This window comes from Cervus elaphus, chromosome 19, assembly GCF_910594005.1.
Source record: "Cervus elaphus chromosome 19, mCerEla1.1, whole genome shotgun sequence".
In the NCBI taxonomy this organism is placed as follows: domain Eukaryota; kingdom Metazoa; phylum Chordata; class Mammalia; order Artiodactyla; family Cervidae; genus Cervus; species Cervus elaphus.
The window spans coordinates 50,965,433-50,983,165 of record NC_057833.1 but is presented as its reverse complement, the minus strand read 5'-3'; the positions used below and the strand labels follow the sequence as shown (position 1 = coordinate 50,983,165).

General features: G+C 37.6%; 1 protein-coding gene across 2 annotated transcripts in view; it reads left to right on the top strand.

The window, feature by feature from the left end:
• Positions 1-17,733, top strand: part of SEC22A (SEC22 homolog A, vesicle trafficking protein) — a 78,137-nt gene that overhangs the window by 47,095 nt on the left and 13,309 nt on the right. For both annotated transcript variants that reach the window (XM_043874464.1, XM_043874463.1), the window contains one exon: positions 5,734-5,849. In XM_043874464.1, the coding sequence (XP_043730399.1) occupies positions 5,734-5,849 (116 nt within the window). The remainder of the gene's footprint in view (positions 1-5,733; positions 5,850-17,733) is intronic.

Sequence of the window (17,733 nt, the reverse complement as noted above, 5' to 3'; positions counted from 1 at the left end):
TATTTTAGGGCATTTTATAAAGACAATAAGCACATATCTGGTTTCAAGATGGTAAAAGCAAGTAAAAGTCAATAAGTAAAATACAAGGTAGAATGTGATACATGCTCTAAAATAAAAAGGAAGTAACACTTTTAGACCTTGGAACCTGAAGGACATGCAGGTTTTTGACAAGTGGTAATGATAAGAAAGGGTCTTGTAGCAATAAATGCTGGAGAGGGTGTGGAGAAAAGGGAACCCTCTTACACTGTTGGTGGGAATGCAAACTAGTACAGCCGCTATGGAAAACAGTGTGGAGATTTCTTAAAAAACTGGAAATAGAACTGCCATATGACCCAGCAATACCACTTCTGGGCATACACACCGAGGAAACCAGATCTGAAAGAGACACATGCATCCCAGTGTTCATCGCAGCACTGTTTATAATAGCCAGGACATGGAAGCAACCTAGATGCCCATCAGCAGATGAATGGATAAGGAAGCTGTGGTACGTATACACCATGGAATATTACTCAGCCGTTAAAAAGAATTCATTTGAACCAGTTCTAATGAGATGGATGAAACTGGAGCCCATTATACAGAGTGAAGTAAGCCAGAAAGATAAAGAACATTACAGCATACTAACACATATATATGGAATTTAGAAAGATGGTAACGACAACCCTATATGCAAAACAGAAAAAGAGACACAGAAGTACAGAACAGACTTTTGAACTCTGTGGGAGAAGGTGAGGGTGGGATGTTTCGAAAGAACAGCATGTATATTATCTGTGGTGAAACAGATCACCAGCCCAGGTGGGATGCATGAGACAAGTGCTCGGGCCTGGTGCACTGGGAAGACCCAGAGAAATCGGGTGGAGAGGGAGGTGGGAGGGGGGATCAGGATGGGGAATACATGTAAATCTATGGCTGATTCATATCAATGTATGACAAAACCCACTGAAAAAATAAATAAATAAATAAAGGAAAAGAAAAAGAAAAAAAAGAAAGGGTCTTGTAGTGAAAAAAATAGTGTGTTTTTGTACCTTACAATTAGTGTCAGTCTTAATTTAGTAATAAGTTTGCTCATTTAGATAGAACTGACTTGAAATTTCTCTGTGTTTTAAAACCTGTGTCTCTAGGTGTTTTGGACATCATTGAATGACTGCACCTTTTGAACTTTGTCTTTGACTCAGCATAGACACTGGTAGTATGATGAGGTTTGAGGTTAGAATGGTACCATCTTTTTGAATACTCACTATGACTCTTCTGGTACTCTGTTTCACCAATTATTTTTCCTTTCTCTTGATTCTTCTATTTCTTCTTCACTGAATTTGTTGTTCCACCTATAAATGTGTTAAAGTCTCCTTCCTCCACCCCATTACTGGGGAAAAATAATTATTTTTCAATCCTATTGTATCTGTCAGGCTGTCGTCCTCTTTTCCTCTCCTGTAACTGCAGAAGTGTCCACTTACTGCTTCTGTCTTTTACCTTTACTAGTTATTTAACTTCTTGCAGTATGAATTTTGCCTTCAGTCACTCTTCTGAAACCATTGAATACTTTCTGAAGTATCTTAGTCGGTAAATCTAATCTTTTTTCTTTTTCAGTTCAGATTGTCTTTGGCCTGTTTACAGGCATTGTAAGCCACGTCTTGATGGTCTCCCCTTCCTGAGCTTCTGTTGCTCCCTCCTCTTCTGTCTGTTCTACATCTATCTTCCTTGCCTCCCCTTCCTTTCTGTAAAGGTAGTGTTTACTTACCAAGGATTTGCTGTTGGCTCACTTCCTTCAGTGTAATCTCATCCAAACCCTTCCCATCAGATGCAGACCTCATCTGTTTTTCCAGCTCACCGTTCTTGCGTTCTTCAGTTGCTTATTAAACATATCTCACCATCACTTCAAGTTTGATATGTTTAAAATGTCTCCATTCTCAATCAAACCTGAGTTTCTTCCACTGGGTCTGTTAATAGTACCCTTATCTTTCTAATACCTGCACTCCAAACCTTGGCATTTTCCTTGATTTTTTTTTCCTTTTTGTTTCCCACATCTAGTTAGTTGCCAAGTTTAATAATTTTAGACTCTATAATCTCTCTCACCTCTTCTTCTCCATTTCTACTTCTCTATCCTAATTCAGGCCCTCAATTCAGTCAATATCTTATAATGACTTATTCATGAATTTCTTAATGCAGAGTTGTAGAAAAAGCATGGGATTTTCAGACCCAACTGCTGATTGTGAAGATGGAACTTACCAGCCATCTTAGAGCAAATTATTTAACCTCAATTTGTAGGTGAGAAAATTCAAACACAAAGAAGTTAGTCATTCCTACCTCATGAAGTACACTGTTTTGAAGGATAAATGGGACTGTGTATCCCTAGTGAGAAGGTACTAAGAAAATATTATTTATCTCTCCTTTTAAGAAAATATTATTTATCTCTCTCTCCTTTTAATCTCTACAACCCATTTACAGGTTAATATTCTTTAAGAACAACTTTAATCATCAATCTTGCTCTTCCATGTTTCTCTGTTGTTGAGTTTGTTCATAATTTTTAGCCTCATATTTCAGACTGTTAATTTGTTTCAGCCTCCCTTTCTGACCTAATTTCTTCCTACTTTTAACAAACATCTTTTTGAGCAAAACAAAGCCAGTAGCAGTGCCCAATAACAAAGTGGTGAAGAGCATGAATTCTAGAGTCAGGCTGTGTGTGTGCCCAGTCACTCAGTCGTGTCTGACTCTTTGCAGTCCCATGGACTGTAGCCTGCAAGGCTTCTCTATCCATGGAATTTTCCAGGCAAGAATATTGGAGTGGGTTGCCACTTCCTACTCCAGGGAATCTTCCCAACCCAAGGATCAAACCCAGGTCTCTTGCATCTCCTGCATTGGCAGGCTGATTCTTAACCACTGTGCCACCTGGAAAGACCCCCCTAAATTTAAATCCCAGTCCCTTTACTCATTTTGGGCAAATTTCTCAATTTCCCGAAACCATAGTTTCCTGACAGAAAAAACTTCAACAAGTGTGTGTGTACTGCTTTGAATTCTTGGAAGGATAGAATGAGATTGTATATATGAAGCACTTGGTGCCTGGTATGTTGAGAGCAGCCACTATTAGAAGGATTAGAATTAGTAGTGGCAGTGGTTTTTGTTGATGCTGTTATAATTTGCTTCTCCCATTTTCATCTCCAGGCTCCTCATGTTCTTTTCTATGCATGGAGTACAGTTCTTCCCATTTGTACGTGTCTTAAGTTTTAACCATCTTTAAAGACCTACCTTGGTTCTCTTACCACTCTGGTGTCACCATCTTCCCCTAGTTATCTTTCCTCTTCAGAATTCCCTAACTCTTTTAATTTAGAATGCTTGTTACTTCCATGAGCTTGCTGTAGAAGACTAGAAGTGCCTTGCAGGCAGATTGGGTAATTCATTTTTTTAAATCCTGTAACGCACGGCATCTTACACAGAATCACGCCCAAAAATGTATGCTGAATAAATATATTAGTTCACTATAAGCAATAGCCCTTTTGTTCCAAGGGATTTGCTCTTATTTCTTTAGGAATTTTTTTAAACTTTCCATTAATCGTTGGCACATTAAAATTTTACTTTTGACGTGAAAATGTAATTATTGGGCTCAAGGAGACTAATCTAAAAAAAAATCATAGTAGAAGACAATAATAGCTAAACAAATAAAAAGTGACCTGGTAGTGTTATTTTGAATTAAACAAAACTATTGTTTTCTACATTACCTCTCATTTCTTCATTTCTTACTGTTCCAAACCTGCTTTATACGTAATAGTACCTATCATGGTGCCAAATTGAAGGGTGAAGTAAGCATTTGTGGATAATTCATCTAAAACCTGTTTTATAAAATAAAAAATATGTAATATAATTCATTGAAATGTGATTAAATATCTCATTCAGTTCGTTAAAATGAGAAAGTGTCCTTACAAAGTGTCAGCCTCACATTCTGTGCAGATGGAGTTTTTCTTAGTAAGTGTTCCCACAGGTCTTAGGAAGGGGGTGGGGTGGGAGTGGGGGAATCTCCACTTGAGATTTTCTTTCTTGTGGTGATTTGGCGCCTTTCCAGCCTGTCCTTCAGTATAATTTGTGCCTTGTGCTTGTTAAAGGAGGCTTTCATGCCTTAAAAATGTTTCTAGTCATTTGAAATAATTTTTAAGTCGTATACTATCATTATAAAGAGAGTGCTCCAAGGGCCTAAGAGGCAAGTGTTAGAAACTTGGTAAATATTATTATTTATTTCTTAAATAGGTATTGATCAACACATTAAAATGATAATATTTTTTCGTTTAAGAGTGGTCATTCCTTTCTTGACCACAAAAGGCTATGGTTCTTAATTACAGTATAGATTACTATTTGGTTTTTTGGTAAGATAAACTTGTATACTTTAGAAGTGTTATTTCTGTAATCTGTTTAGTTATCAGGTGGCTTTGTGCTTGAGGACCTTGCTAAGGATTTCTTTTTCACTTGGAGGTCAGTTTCCTCTTACTACCCAGAGGGAGTGGGGAAGGATGGAGGGAGGGATGCAGAATAGGACTAACTGGTGGACCATTGGATAGATTCTTAAGTTGTGCGATTTTTTCTCTAGTGATAGGAAATTTGGTACTAATACTTTACAAAGACATTTAGTTTTTGCTTTCATATTAATCTCAAGGAAATTAACTGGGAGAACAAGCAGTTAGCTTTGGCACAGAAGAAATTTAAGAAAATATATCCTATATTTGGATTCCTACTGAATTTGAGGAATAACTTTTTTTCGTGACGTGGGTTTTTGTGTTTTTATGAATTATTTAGGGACACTTTTCTGCTGTACTGGCTGAATATAAGTTGCAAAGATTTAAGCCTTTATATTAATGTTCTACCTCATTAACTTCATTGTTAGGGCTTTTACACTTCAGTGATTTAAAATAAAATGATCTAAATATAGTTCTGTTGTCCTCTTTTTCCCTCTCTCTCCCTTTTGAGGTCTAGATGATTATGTATTTAATTTTGTGTTTTCATTTAGACTCTGTAGTTAATTTTGTTAACTGTAGGATAATGAAGGGAAGCTATTGTATATCTAAATGTGTTACACTGTGAAGCCCCGATGGATAGGGCATGTGTTTGTAAAATAAACTGGTCACTGTTTTACCTTCAAGTGGTCTTCAGAGACCAGGAACCTCATAACTGTAAGAGTCCATTCTATTGTAGAGTTCAGATCAGTGGTTATAGATGAGCTTTCACATATATCCTGTGGTATTTATAGCCCTGGAATCCAAATAAGGAAGAGCTTTGCTTAAAAGCAAGCTATGTTTGTCCTTTAAAATGTTTTCTAAGCATTTTCAGAAAAAATAGGAATTATGCAGTGATTTTTTGAGCAAAGTCACCTTAGCAAATATTTGCAGCTAAAAAAATATACATATTTGCAGCTACTTGTAAATGGTAGACATATTTAGGCAATAAGATTTTTTCCTATATGGTTTACTGGCAAATGTGACAACTCCTTAGCACTATGTACCCCAAATGCAAATTAGGTGTCTTTGTTAAAAATGTAGAAAAAAGTTAACTTGAGTTCAAGGGAATGAAGCTGTTATATCAGACATTTTGCATTTTAAAAAAGATTTAATCTGTAAGGTATCTTATTAAATAATTTTATGAAGATTCACCAATATTTGATCCATTTAAATTGAGCAGTGAATTTCATTTTATGTAAGTATAGGCATTGATGTGAGGTATTGATGTTCATTTCTGATCATTTCTTTTATTTTTCAGCTCACCAGAGACTGGAACCAGCAACTCTTTCAGGGATTGTGGCATTTATCCTTAGTCTTTTATGTGCTGCTCTGAATTTAATTCGAGGCTTTCATGCCATAGAAAGTCTCCTGCAGGTACTGTGCTATTTTTGCAATTTCAGGTGACTGTGCCTTTCATACTACTTGTTACACAATTGATTTAGATTGATTTGGTTATTAATACAACTTACTGTGCTCAGATTTTGTATCCTTTATACTACTCTAGTTTCCTCTCCCCTTAAAAACACTACTTTCTAGTTGGCTTCTTCAACTTAACTAATACATATTTATTTATTATCTGCTTTGCAGGAGGCACTGTTTAGAGGTATTCTGGGGAAACCAAGATATGTGTGACAAGGGCCCTGCAGTCTCAGGCCCTGGAATTGAATTGGGAGGCAGAGAAGTCCACAAATAAATGTCAAGTACAGAGAGTTTGAGAGAGGAGTCAGGATAGGAGAAGGAAGCTCTGGGGGCGGGGTTGAATAGGACCTGGAAGGACCTGAGTAGACAGAAGTAGAAGAAAGAGGAGAGCACTCAAAGGCAGGTTTTTGTCCTTCTTTTGGGTTTCATACCTATTATTTCCAGAGACTATAGCTATCAGAACATACTTTTTCTCTTACTCTTTTTGTAAACTTTTGAAACTTCCTTTCTTGAATTAACACACATCTCCCCGTTTCCTTTCCCTGTTTTTGCTCACTTTCTCTGAAGAGTTTTTGACATTTACACATTGTAAATTAGTTCTTTTTTCTTTGGCTAGTATTATGCTAAAAATATCATTTATAAGAACCCAATCAAGACACTTTATATTCTGTTTTAAAATTGCTGTTAGTTTGCGGAATACACAAGAGAGTGGCATCTTTAGTACCCTCTGAAAGTCCTCAGCCACAGGAAGCCGAGAGCAGAGGACATCACAGCTTTCAGGCAGCGGAGCTGTCCCTCCAGGGGGGTTGAGGGTGTTCTTATGGCTTCCCAGTTCCTCTCCTGAACATCCCGGGCCTGCAGGTAAAGCCCCTGTTCCCTTTCAGGCACAGGGCAGCTGGCTGCTCTCTCTGGGCATTCCTGCCCTGGTTGCTTAGCTGTTTAGCTTTATTCCAGTAGGGCATCAATTTCAAACCACTTAAACAACCTGCCAAAAAGAAACAAAGGCAATTTGGAGACTGCTGACTGGAAAAAGCTAATAAATAAGATCTTCTCTTGCCTTAAAAAAAAAACAAAACAAAACTTGATATAGTGGAAAGAACAGCAGCATAGAAGTGTGGGAGCTGATTTTTGTTTGTGGAAGAGTGAGAGAGAGGGTTAACTCCAGCTGAGCTACTGATGAGTTCTGTGACCTTGAATTGCTCACCTTACTTTATGGTTCCCCAGTTTCATTTCTTAAAAAATGAAGGGGACTTCTCTAGTAGTCCAGTGGTTAAGACTCCATGCTTCCAATGCATGGAAGGGGACATTGGTTCAATCCCTGGTAGGGGAATTAAGGCTTCCACATGGTGTGCAGTGTAACCAAAAAAAGAAAAAAAAAAAAATGGCAGAATACATCCAAATAAATCCATTATGTTAAAAAAAAAAAAAAGTGAATGATGAATGGATAAGCAGATTTCAGCAAACCATACAGTGGAATATTATTCAGTAATAGAAAGAAGTGAGCTATCAAGCTACAAAAAGACATGGCTAAACCTTAAGTTCATATTGCTTAATGAAAGAAGCCAGTTTGAAGAAAAACTATATACTAAATGATTTCAATTATATGACCTTTTGAAAAAGGCAAAACTCTAAAGACAGTAAATGAAAAGATTCCGAGGGATGGAGAAAGGGAGCATGAGGTTTTTAGGGCAGTGAAACTGTTCTTACTATAATAGTAAGTCATTATAGTACATATATAGTGTTAGTTGTTCAGTCATGTCTGACTCATTTGCAACTCCAAGGACTGTAGTCCACCAGGCTGCTCTGTTCATGGAATTCTCCAGGCAAGAATACTGGAGTGGGTAGCCATTCTCTTCTCCAGGGAATCTTCCCAACCCCGGGATCGAACCTGGGTCTCCTACATTGCAAGCAGATTCTTTACTGTCTGAGCCACCAGGGAAGCCCTAAGTCATTATATAGTTGTCAAAGTCAGTAGAATGTACAACACTAAAGAGTGGGCCCTAATGTAAACGGCGGACTTCAGTTAATAATAGCATGTCACTGTTGGTTCATCAGTTGCAATGTTAGTGCGTGATGTTAGTGATAGAGGAAACTGAGTAGGGGAAAGAGTGGATATATGGGAGCTCCCTGTACCATGTGCTTAAATTTTCTGTAAACCTGAAACCGCTCTAAAGATGGCAGTCTGTTCACATGTACACATACCTCCCCACCACCACCAGATTAAAGCAAAGCCTGGAGGCACATTCTCCAGACTTTGATATTTCATTAGGTGTGGCTCTACTTAGTTAAAGTACAGCTTGTTACCCTTGGCCAGCTCTTAGGAAATGGTGGATGGGGCTTTCTTTTCTAACAGAGTGGCAGAGCGTTCCCCCTCACACAGGCCAGGTAGGGACACCAGAGCCCTAGCCAGAATGGAGCCAGGGTTCAGGAGTCTGATTTGTGTTTAATAGTCAGATGTACAAATTTTTGCTGTCTGAGAACTATGGCCATTTTGAGAAAGCCACTGAGAGACAGAGCAGGTTCTCTGACATTGCACCCACCAGTCTCTCTCAGCTTGGCCCCCAGCTCCCCTCATCAAGATGTCCTGGGAAATAACTATAGTTTGCATTAATTTGCACAAGGAAAGTCTGGAAAGATAAGAAACTAATAAATGTAGTAGGAACTGGATAGATAGGAAGCAGAGTAGGATTGGGAATCTTCATAATGGATATCTTCTTGATTTTTACTTTTTGAACCGTATAAATATATGACATTCAGATTTTAATGCTAATAATTAATATTAGCACCTATTATGTAAGCAGGAAAACACTTTTCTTAATCCAAATTAATAGGTAGATTTTCAAGAAACAGAAATTTCAGGCAGAGTAAAGGTATATATTTTCATGGAGGGTAAGAGGAAGCTGAGCATTTTCCCTACATTTTTAAAGCTTCTTATTGCCTCTTAAAGTCTACAATTTCCCTAGGAGCTTCAGGAGTTTTTTGTTTTAAACAGTTCCTTAAAACTGTGGTGGTGGGGTATGAAAGCAGCATGGGGTGAATTATGAATGGGGAAAAAGTTATAGTGGTCTTTTATAGTTTGGATGCTTATATCTTTGAAGATGTGTCTTTCTGATAGTTGATATGGAATTCTTTTTCGCTGTCATCCTAGACTAAATTCACCCCAACAACACTGCTTTCTCATTTGACCCAGGGAACTGTAAAATGTTCCATGTGGGGTTTTTAGCTATCTGGAGGCTAGGGACACCTGGTTATGTTACTCTCTCAGCATTGTTTTAAGTCTTTGTTCTGCCATAACCCAAATACACTCATCAACAGTTGAGGTTCTTGAAATAGTGATGCTTTAAGAGAGGAGTGAGGAAACAAAAGAGTACAAAGTTGGGGGAATATAATCTACAGATACTTTGTCACTCATCAGTAGTTTTAAGGTATTTTCCAGCAAATTTTGATCCTCTCACCTAAATGAGAATTACTGCTTTTGGAAATTTACTGGACCAAAAGTAGAGATTCCCATTGTTCCAGTTATTGGGGTTTTTACGTCTGTATAGAGAGAGTGTTCTGGTAAGTGACTGGAGCTTGGAGATATGTTTCCTTGTCTTGTTATGAAAATAATGAAGGAGTTCTATGTAGTGTTGGATTCCATGTAGTGTTGAATTCCTGAAAGATGGAATGGACACTAGGCTAACAAGTGGAGAAAAATGTCAGATTGCAGAGAGCACTGTGATAAACTTAGAGCTCTTACCAGGATGAGATTAGTCGTGCAAACTAGATTAATTTCAACAGTACATCCTTTATAGCTTGAATTAACCTGAAAGAAACTATATACAACATTAGGGACCTGAGTTCTCTCTCTTTTAATCTTCCCTCAGCATCTCTTTTATCATTGTATATGACTTATGTTGGCTAAAAGGTTCTTTTTATTTTCATTAAAGCCACTAAACTTAAGACATACTTCTTAATCTTCTCTCTGTTCATCACTGTACTTTGTGTTTGGGATAATCTCTACAGTTGCTGTAGATAATTTTTGATCAATAAAGTAGATCTTTTTGAGGTGGTCCACGGTGCAAATTTGAGTGCAAAATCCCAAACATGAGTCTTAAACCTTTATCTGTTCTGAACTAACCTGTGTTGGTGTTAACTCAGATCATGGTAGTAACAGAGGAGATAGAAAGATAGTACCTAGATTAAGTGGCCTCAGCATTTCCTTAATACTTGATTTAAGAGCAAAGGGTTTATTTGGGGGCCATATTTTTAGATCTAGCTGAAAATGTATAGTGTGTGCCCTGAGTGTGAGCAATATATTGATATTAATTTCAAATTTGATTTTTTAAAGCTGTGAATTCTAAATACTCTCCTTAAGTATTAAAAATGATTGCCACATTTATCTTCTAGTATGTAACTTGGTGCCTGAGGCAATTTAAATTTGAGAACCCGCAGGAATCAACATTCCTGTGTAGTTAATGTCGTTTGAAGGTTCAGCATGAGTTTGTTTCTTCTAGATTAATAACTGATTCTTAGGGTGATAACGAGCAATTTATTACAATGCCAAAGTACTGAAGTTTTTCTTTGGTATCTAAGTTCGGACTGGGGGAGGTTTAGGATGAGTACAGCTTTTTTTTCAAGTTGGTAAATTTGATTTGGTGTTCACAGTAACGTGTAAATTAGATTATTTTCGCTCATTTCCATACTTTGTTCTGAGTTTAGAGATGTTATTGTGAGTTGACACCTCATGCATAAGCTTTTATCACATTGGGCTTATTTTTCCTGTGTTCTTTTAAGGATCAGCCTTGGAACAATGATCTTAATTAGGCTGATGCCAACCAGAAGTAATTCACATGTGGTGCACTAGAAAAAAAACGAGTATTCCGATACAGAAGTAGAAATGCTCATCTGAAAGTCAGAATACCTGGGTCACATTTGCCAATAGCAAACTTTGTGACCTTGGATGGGCTATTTTACCTTGTTGGATTTCATTTTTCTATTCTACAAGAGGAAAGTTTTAGACTACATAGGCTTGAGGATCACTTCATTACTACATCTCTGATTCTAAAATTGTTTGTAATGGATACTATAACTAAAAGTCAACTTGCTTTTATTCCTGGAGTTCTTTATTTCCCATAGATTTGTTACTATCTTTTAAACAAATTACGTACCTATTAAAGCTCAATGGAAGTTTTTATTTCTTTAGTAGCATTATATCTATGTTAAGATGCAGTGATTGCTTCCTTCAAAAAAGTAAATGCATTTTTCGTGTGTTCTGTGCATAAAGAGTTGGAAGGAAAAGTATAAAGAAGAAAAGGAAAATCCCCCAATTTTCTCTTATTTTATTAATACCTACCATATATATATATACACATATCATACCATTATGTAACTTTGTGTCCTTTTTTCCACTGAAGTTTAAAAAGTGAATGTTTCTCAATTATTACAGACATTTAAATAGTATCATTCTAACACATTTTGTGGCTATCATAGGAAGCTTCTGCTTACCTTGACATCCTCATTTTAAAAAATTCTTTGCCTTTACTAGTTATTTTCCAAGCAATATATTGGTACCCTAGCATCCTCTGAAGGTGAATGTGATTTTTAAAAATTTGGACTCTTTACTTCAGCCCTTTCTTCCCCGCCCACCCTTAATCCCATCTCCTGTCCACCCTGCCCCCACTGACTCCCACTTTTGTCTCTCTCTAAACCTCTGCCCCATGTTTCCCCAACCTGTAGCTATTCATCTGCTTTTCATATGCTTCCTCTCTACTGGCTCTGTTCTCGAAGCTCGTGGGCATGTTATAGCCTGCTGATCTGTAAAAAAAAAAACAAACAAAAAAACCCCTAAAAAACTTCTTGATGTGTGTTCCCTTCTAATATTTTGAAAGCATAGACTATACTTGTGCCCCCTATTCCCTTACCTCTGTTCTCTTGGTTTACCATGATCTCTTTCTTCCCTTATAATTCTTTCAGTGACAATTAAGTTCACCAGTGTCTTTGGGTCACCAGATATTGCAGCCATGCTAGAGGCCTTGTTTTATGTGTCCTCTCTGTCTCATCACACATGTTGTTCAGTGCTTGCTTTTGAAAATAATTCATTGTTTAAATTCAAAACTAATGCTTATTTTAGAAAACTTAGAAACAAATAAATAGATCACTGTTAAAAACTTCCCTGGTGGCTCAGACGGTAAAGCGTCTGCCTACAATGCGGGAGACTCAGGTTCGATCCCTGGGTTGGGAAGATCCTCTGGAGAAGGAAATGGCACCCCACTCCAGTATTCTTCCCTGGAAAATCCCATGGATGGAGGAGCGTGGTAGGCCATAGTCCATGGGGTCGCAAAGAGTCGGACATGACTGAGCGACTTCACTTCACTTAATAGTTTGATGTTTTACTTTATTCTTGACATAATCTCATCCCTTCATTTCCATGAAACAGTTTTTCCTATTGTATTTTTTTTCCTTTCTCTTCTTGTTGTTCAGTTTATTTGGTAAGTTTCTTCCTCCATCTATCCTTTAAATTGTAGGGTTTGTGTCATGTACTTGGCTTTATATTCTTTTAAGTCTACATCTTCTTGGATATTATCATAATGACTTTAAAAAAAGTTAATGCATGTATATCTAAGACATCAACAGTCATGCATACACAAGTAAAATATGTACAAGGTAAATTTCAAAGCCTGTAATTTTCATAATAGGCAATTCTCTTCCCATTTCTCCTCCCCACAGTCAACCACTGGTGTATCCTTCTAGAGAGACTATGTGCATATGTTAGTGAAATGAAGTGAAAGTCGCCCAGTTGTGTCCGACTCTTTGTGACCCCATGGACTATACAATCCATGGAATTCTCTAGGCCAGAATACTGGAGTGGGTGGCTGTTCCCTTCTCCAGGGGATCTTCCCAACCCAGGGATCGAACCCAGGTCTCCTGCATTGCAGGCGGATTCTTTACCAGTGAGCCACCAGGGGAGCCCACATATGTTAATATGTATGTATTTATATATTTACTTATATATTCTTTTAAAATTATTCCTTTGTAAATGGCAGTATATTATTCATATTGATTTGAATCTTTTTTCATCTAACTATGTAAATCATTTCATAGCAGTATATAGAGATTCTTGTTAGTGACTGAATAGCATTTTTTCTTTTCATTTGTATCCCTGTTTCCCCCACCACACAGCATTTTAGTTTGAAAGAATTCAAACTTACAGAAAGGTTTTAGAAAGCAATATAATTAACAGCTACCAAACCATTCAATATCACAGTAATCCAAGTCTATGCCCCAACCAGAAATGCTGAAGAAGCTGAATGGTTCTATGAAGACCTACAAGACCTTCTGAAACTAACACCCAGAAAAGATGTCCTTTTCATTATAGGGGACTGGAATGCAAAAGTAGGAAGTCAAGAGATACCTGGAGTAACAGGCAAATTTGGCCTTGGAGTACAGAATGAAGCAGGGCAAAGGCCAACAGAGTTTTGACAAGAGAACGCACTAGTCTTAGCAAACAGTGCTTCCAACAACAAAAGAGAAGACTACCATGGACATCAGCAGATGGTCAATATAGAAATCAGATTGATTATATTCTTTGCAGCCAAAGATGTAGGAGCTCTATACAGTCAGCAAAAACAAGACTGGGAGCTGACTGTGGCTCAGATCATGAACTCCTTATTGCGAAATTCAGACTTAAATTGAAGAAAGTAGGGAAAACCACTAGACCGTTCAGGTATGACCTAAATCAAATCCCTTACGATTATACAGTGGAAGTGACAAATAGATTCAAGGGTTTAGATCTGATAGACAGTGCCTGAAGAACTATGGACGGAGGTTCGTGACATTGTACAGGAGGCAGTAATCAAGACCATCTCCAAGAAAAAGAAATGCAAAAAGGCAAAATGGTTGTCTGAGGAGGCCTTACAAATAGCTGTGAAAAGAAGAGAAGCTAAAGGCAAAGGAGAAAAAGAAAGATATACCCATTCGAATGCAGAGTTCTAAAGAATAGCAAGGAGAGATAAGTGATCAATGCAAAGAAATAGAGGAAAACAAAAGAATGAGAAAGACTAGAAATCTCTTCAAGAAAATTAGAGATACCAGGGAAGATTTTCATGCGGAGATGGGCACAATAAAGGACAGAAATGTTATGGACCTAACACCAGCAGAAGATATTAAGAAGAGGTGGCAAGAATACACAGACAAAGTATACAAAAAAGATCTTCATGACCCAGATAACCACGATGGTGTGATCACTCACCTAGAGCCAGACATCCTGGAATGGAAAGTCAAGTGGGCCTTGGGAAGCATCACTACAAACAAAGCTAGTGGAGATGATGGAATTCCAGCTGTGCTATTTCAAATCCTAAAAGATGATGCTGTGAAAGTGCTGCACTCAGTATGCCAGCAAATTTGGAAAACTCAACAGTGGCCCCAGGACTGGAAAAGGTCAGTTTTCATTCCAATCCCAAAGAAAGCCAATGCCAAAGAATGTTCAAGCTACCACACAATTGCCCTCATCTCGCACACCAGCAAAGTAATGCTCAAAATCCTCCAAGCCAGGCTTCAACAGTACATGAACTGTGAACTTCCAGATGTTCAAGCTGGTTTTAGAAAAGGCAGAGGAACCAGAGATCAAATTGTCAACATCTGCTGGATCATTGAAAAAGCAAAAGAGTTCCGGAAAAACATCTACTTCTGCTTTATTAACTACGCCAAAGCCTTTGACTGTGTAGATCACAACAAACTGTAGAAAATTCTTAAAGGGATGAGAATACCAGGCCACCTGACCTGCCTCCTGAGAAACCTGTATGCAGGTCAGGAAGCAACAGTTAGAACTGGACATGGAACAACAGACTGGTTCCAAATCAGGAAAGGAGTATGTCAAGGCTGCATATTGTCACCCTGCTTATTTAACTTATATATAGAGTACATCATGAGAAATGCTGCGCTGGATGAAGCACAGGCTGGAATCAGGATTGCCGGGAGAAATATCAATAACCTCAGATATGCAGATGACACCACCCTTATGGCAGAAAGCAAAGGAGGACTAAAGAGCCTCTTGATGAAAGTGAAAGAGGAGAGTGAAAAAGTTGGCTTAAAGCTCAGCATTCAGAAAACTAAGATCATGGCATCTGGTCCCATCACTTCATGGCAAATCGGTGGGGAAACAATGGAAACAATGAGAGACTTTATTTTTGGAGGCTCCAAAAATTTTTTTGGGGGCTCACTGCAGATGGTGACTGCAGTCATGAAGTTAAAAGATGCTTGCTCCTTGAAAGAAAAGCTATGAAATTAAAAAGACGCTTGCTCCTTGGAAGAAAAGCTATGACCATAATTAAAAGCATATTAAAAAGCAGAGACATTACTTTGCCAACAAAGATCTGTCTAGTCAAAGTTACGGTTTTCCCAGTAGTCGTGTATGGATGTGAGAGTTGGACTATATAGAAAGCTGAGCACCAAAGAATTGATGCTTTTAAACTGTGGTGTTGAAGACTCTCGAGACTCCCTTGGACAGCAAGGAGAGCCAACCAGTCCATCCTAAAGGAAATCAGTCCTGAATATTCATCGCAAGGACTGATGCTGAAGCTGAAATTCCAATACTTTGGCTACCTGATGCGAAGAACTGACTCATTTGAAAAGACCCTGATGCTGGGAAACACTGAAGGCGGGAGGAGAAGGGGACGACAGAGGATGAGACGGTTGGATGGCATCACCAACTCAATGGACATGAGTTTGAGTAAGCTCCGGAAGTTGTTGATGGACAGGGAAGCCTGGCATGCTGCAGTCCACGGGGTTACAAAGATTCGGACACGACTGAGTGACTGAACTGAGCTGTTACATACCTACCATTCTTTCTTACTTTCTCTCTTTTTATTTTCTTTTTTTTTTCTGAATCATTGGAAAGTAAAATTGTCAGTATTATGACAGATTTATTCCAAAATTATTCAATATGTCTGTCTTTAGGACTAGAACTTTCTCCTGCATAATCACAATACCTTTATTAAACCAAAGAAACTGAAGACCAATGTAGTATTAGCTAATAAGAAAATCTATTTTCAGATTTCACAATTCATATTTGACCCCAAATATCCTTTAATTTATATTTTTTCCTCTCTCCAGTCTATCAGCCAGTCAAGAAATATATTTTGCATTTCGTTGTCATACTCCTTTATTTCATTTAACTACTATTTAAATATATGACTACTAAACTAGATCTGTAGGTTAAACTCTTCCCTGAAGCTGACTTAAATGTCTACTAAACTTATTTATTAGGATATCTCACTAGCAACTCCAAAGTACCTTGTCCAGAATGAACTCACTTTTTCTTCTCTCAAGCCCATTTTTCCTCCTATATTCCCAACTTAGTGTTTGTGTATGCTTAGTCTCTGAGTTGTGTCCAACTCTTTGTGATTCCATGGACTGTAGCCCGCCAGGCTCCTCTGTCCATGGGGATTCTCCAGGCAAGAATACTGGAGTGGGTTGCTATGCCCTCCTCCAGGGGATCTTCCCAACCTAGGAATCAAACACATTGCAGCATCTGAACCACCAGGAAAGCCCAACTTAGTGAATGGTGTCATTCAAATGTTGCCTAAATAGGAGACCTTTGAGTCATCCTATCCTCCTCTTAAAACTGCACAAGCTACTCCGTTTGCCTGGAATTCTTGTCCTACCTTGTCCCACCTTGAAGGTTTATCCTTCAAGATGCAAATTAAGCTTTACTTTCTGTGACAAACCTTCCCTGATCCTTTTTTTCTCCAGAATTAAATGTGTCTCCAGTAGGCTTCCTTAGTACCCTGTACATATACCTATCCCATCAGTTACCACTTTGGATGCAAATTGTTACTTTCTACCAGCCTCTGCCTTCCTGATTAGAGTTGAGCTTCCTCATTTTGTGTTGACTTGTTTTCTGTCCTTGGTTGCATAACACAGTACTTGGGCCATCAGTGTTTAATGAATGACTATTTTTTGAATGGAAGAATATGTTTATAGATATTCTCTTTAGTAAGTGGAAATAAAGATTTTCCAAAGCACAACTCAATTTGGCATTCATTTGTTGAGTTCCTACTTTGTGCACAGTTTCTTGCAAGTAGTAAGATTTATTTTCTGCCTTGAAGGAAGGTTAGGATCTCACTGAGAAGACAAGGCTAGTACATTAGAGATTTAAACAATATTGAAACGTAATCCTAATTATCTGATAAATGATGCACATAGTAACTTCTGGGAAGGAGAAGTTAGTGAATGTTTTTGAATACTTACAGTCAGTTACTGTTTTTTGTGTTTGCCAATATTATTGATATTTCATTGAATCTCTACAACATTTATTTTCAAAAAAGGGAATTGAAGTTAAATATTAATAATAGTCCATGGTCATACAGCTAGCTAATAAGTAAAGATTTGAACCCAGTTCTTATCTACTCCAGAAACATGCTGTTAAGTGTTCCAAAGGCAATTAAGAGAGTTATAAAGTGATAGTGTAAATTTAGGGAAAATATAATATTCGATTTTAAGACAATGAGATTATTGTATAGCCCCACAGTTAAAGGTTATGTAATTATTACAAATTAAGTGTTTGAGAAATATTTAGTATCTTGAGAACATGTTTTATGACATAATGTGAAGTATTAAAAAGTAGTACATAAAAGTATGATTCTATTTTTTTCAATGTACATATATTTTTGTACAGAAAGGATTAGAAGGAAGTACATAAATGGTTAGCAGAATTCTCCCAAAATTGTGATATTATGTACTATTTGAGTTTCTTTGTAACATTTTGTTTCAGATTCTCTACAATGAACATGAACTTTTATAATCAAAAAAGATCATTGAAAGGACAGAAGAAAAAACAATCAAGCAGAACTTATTTAAA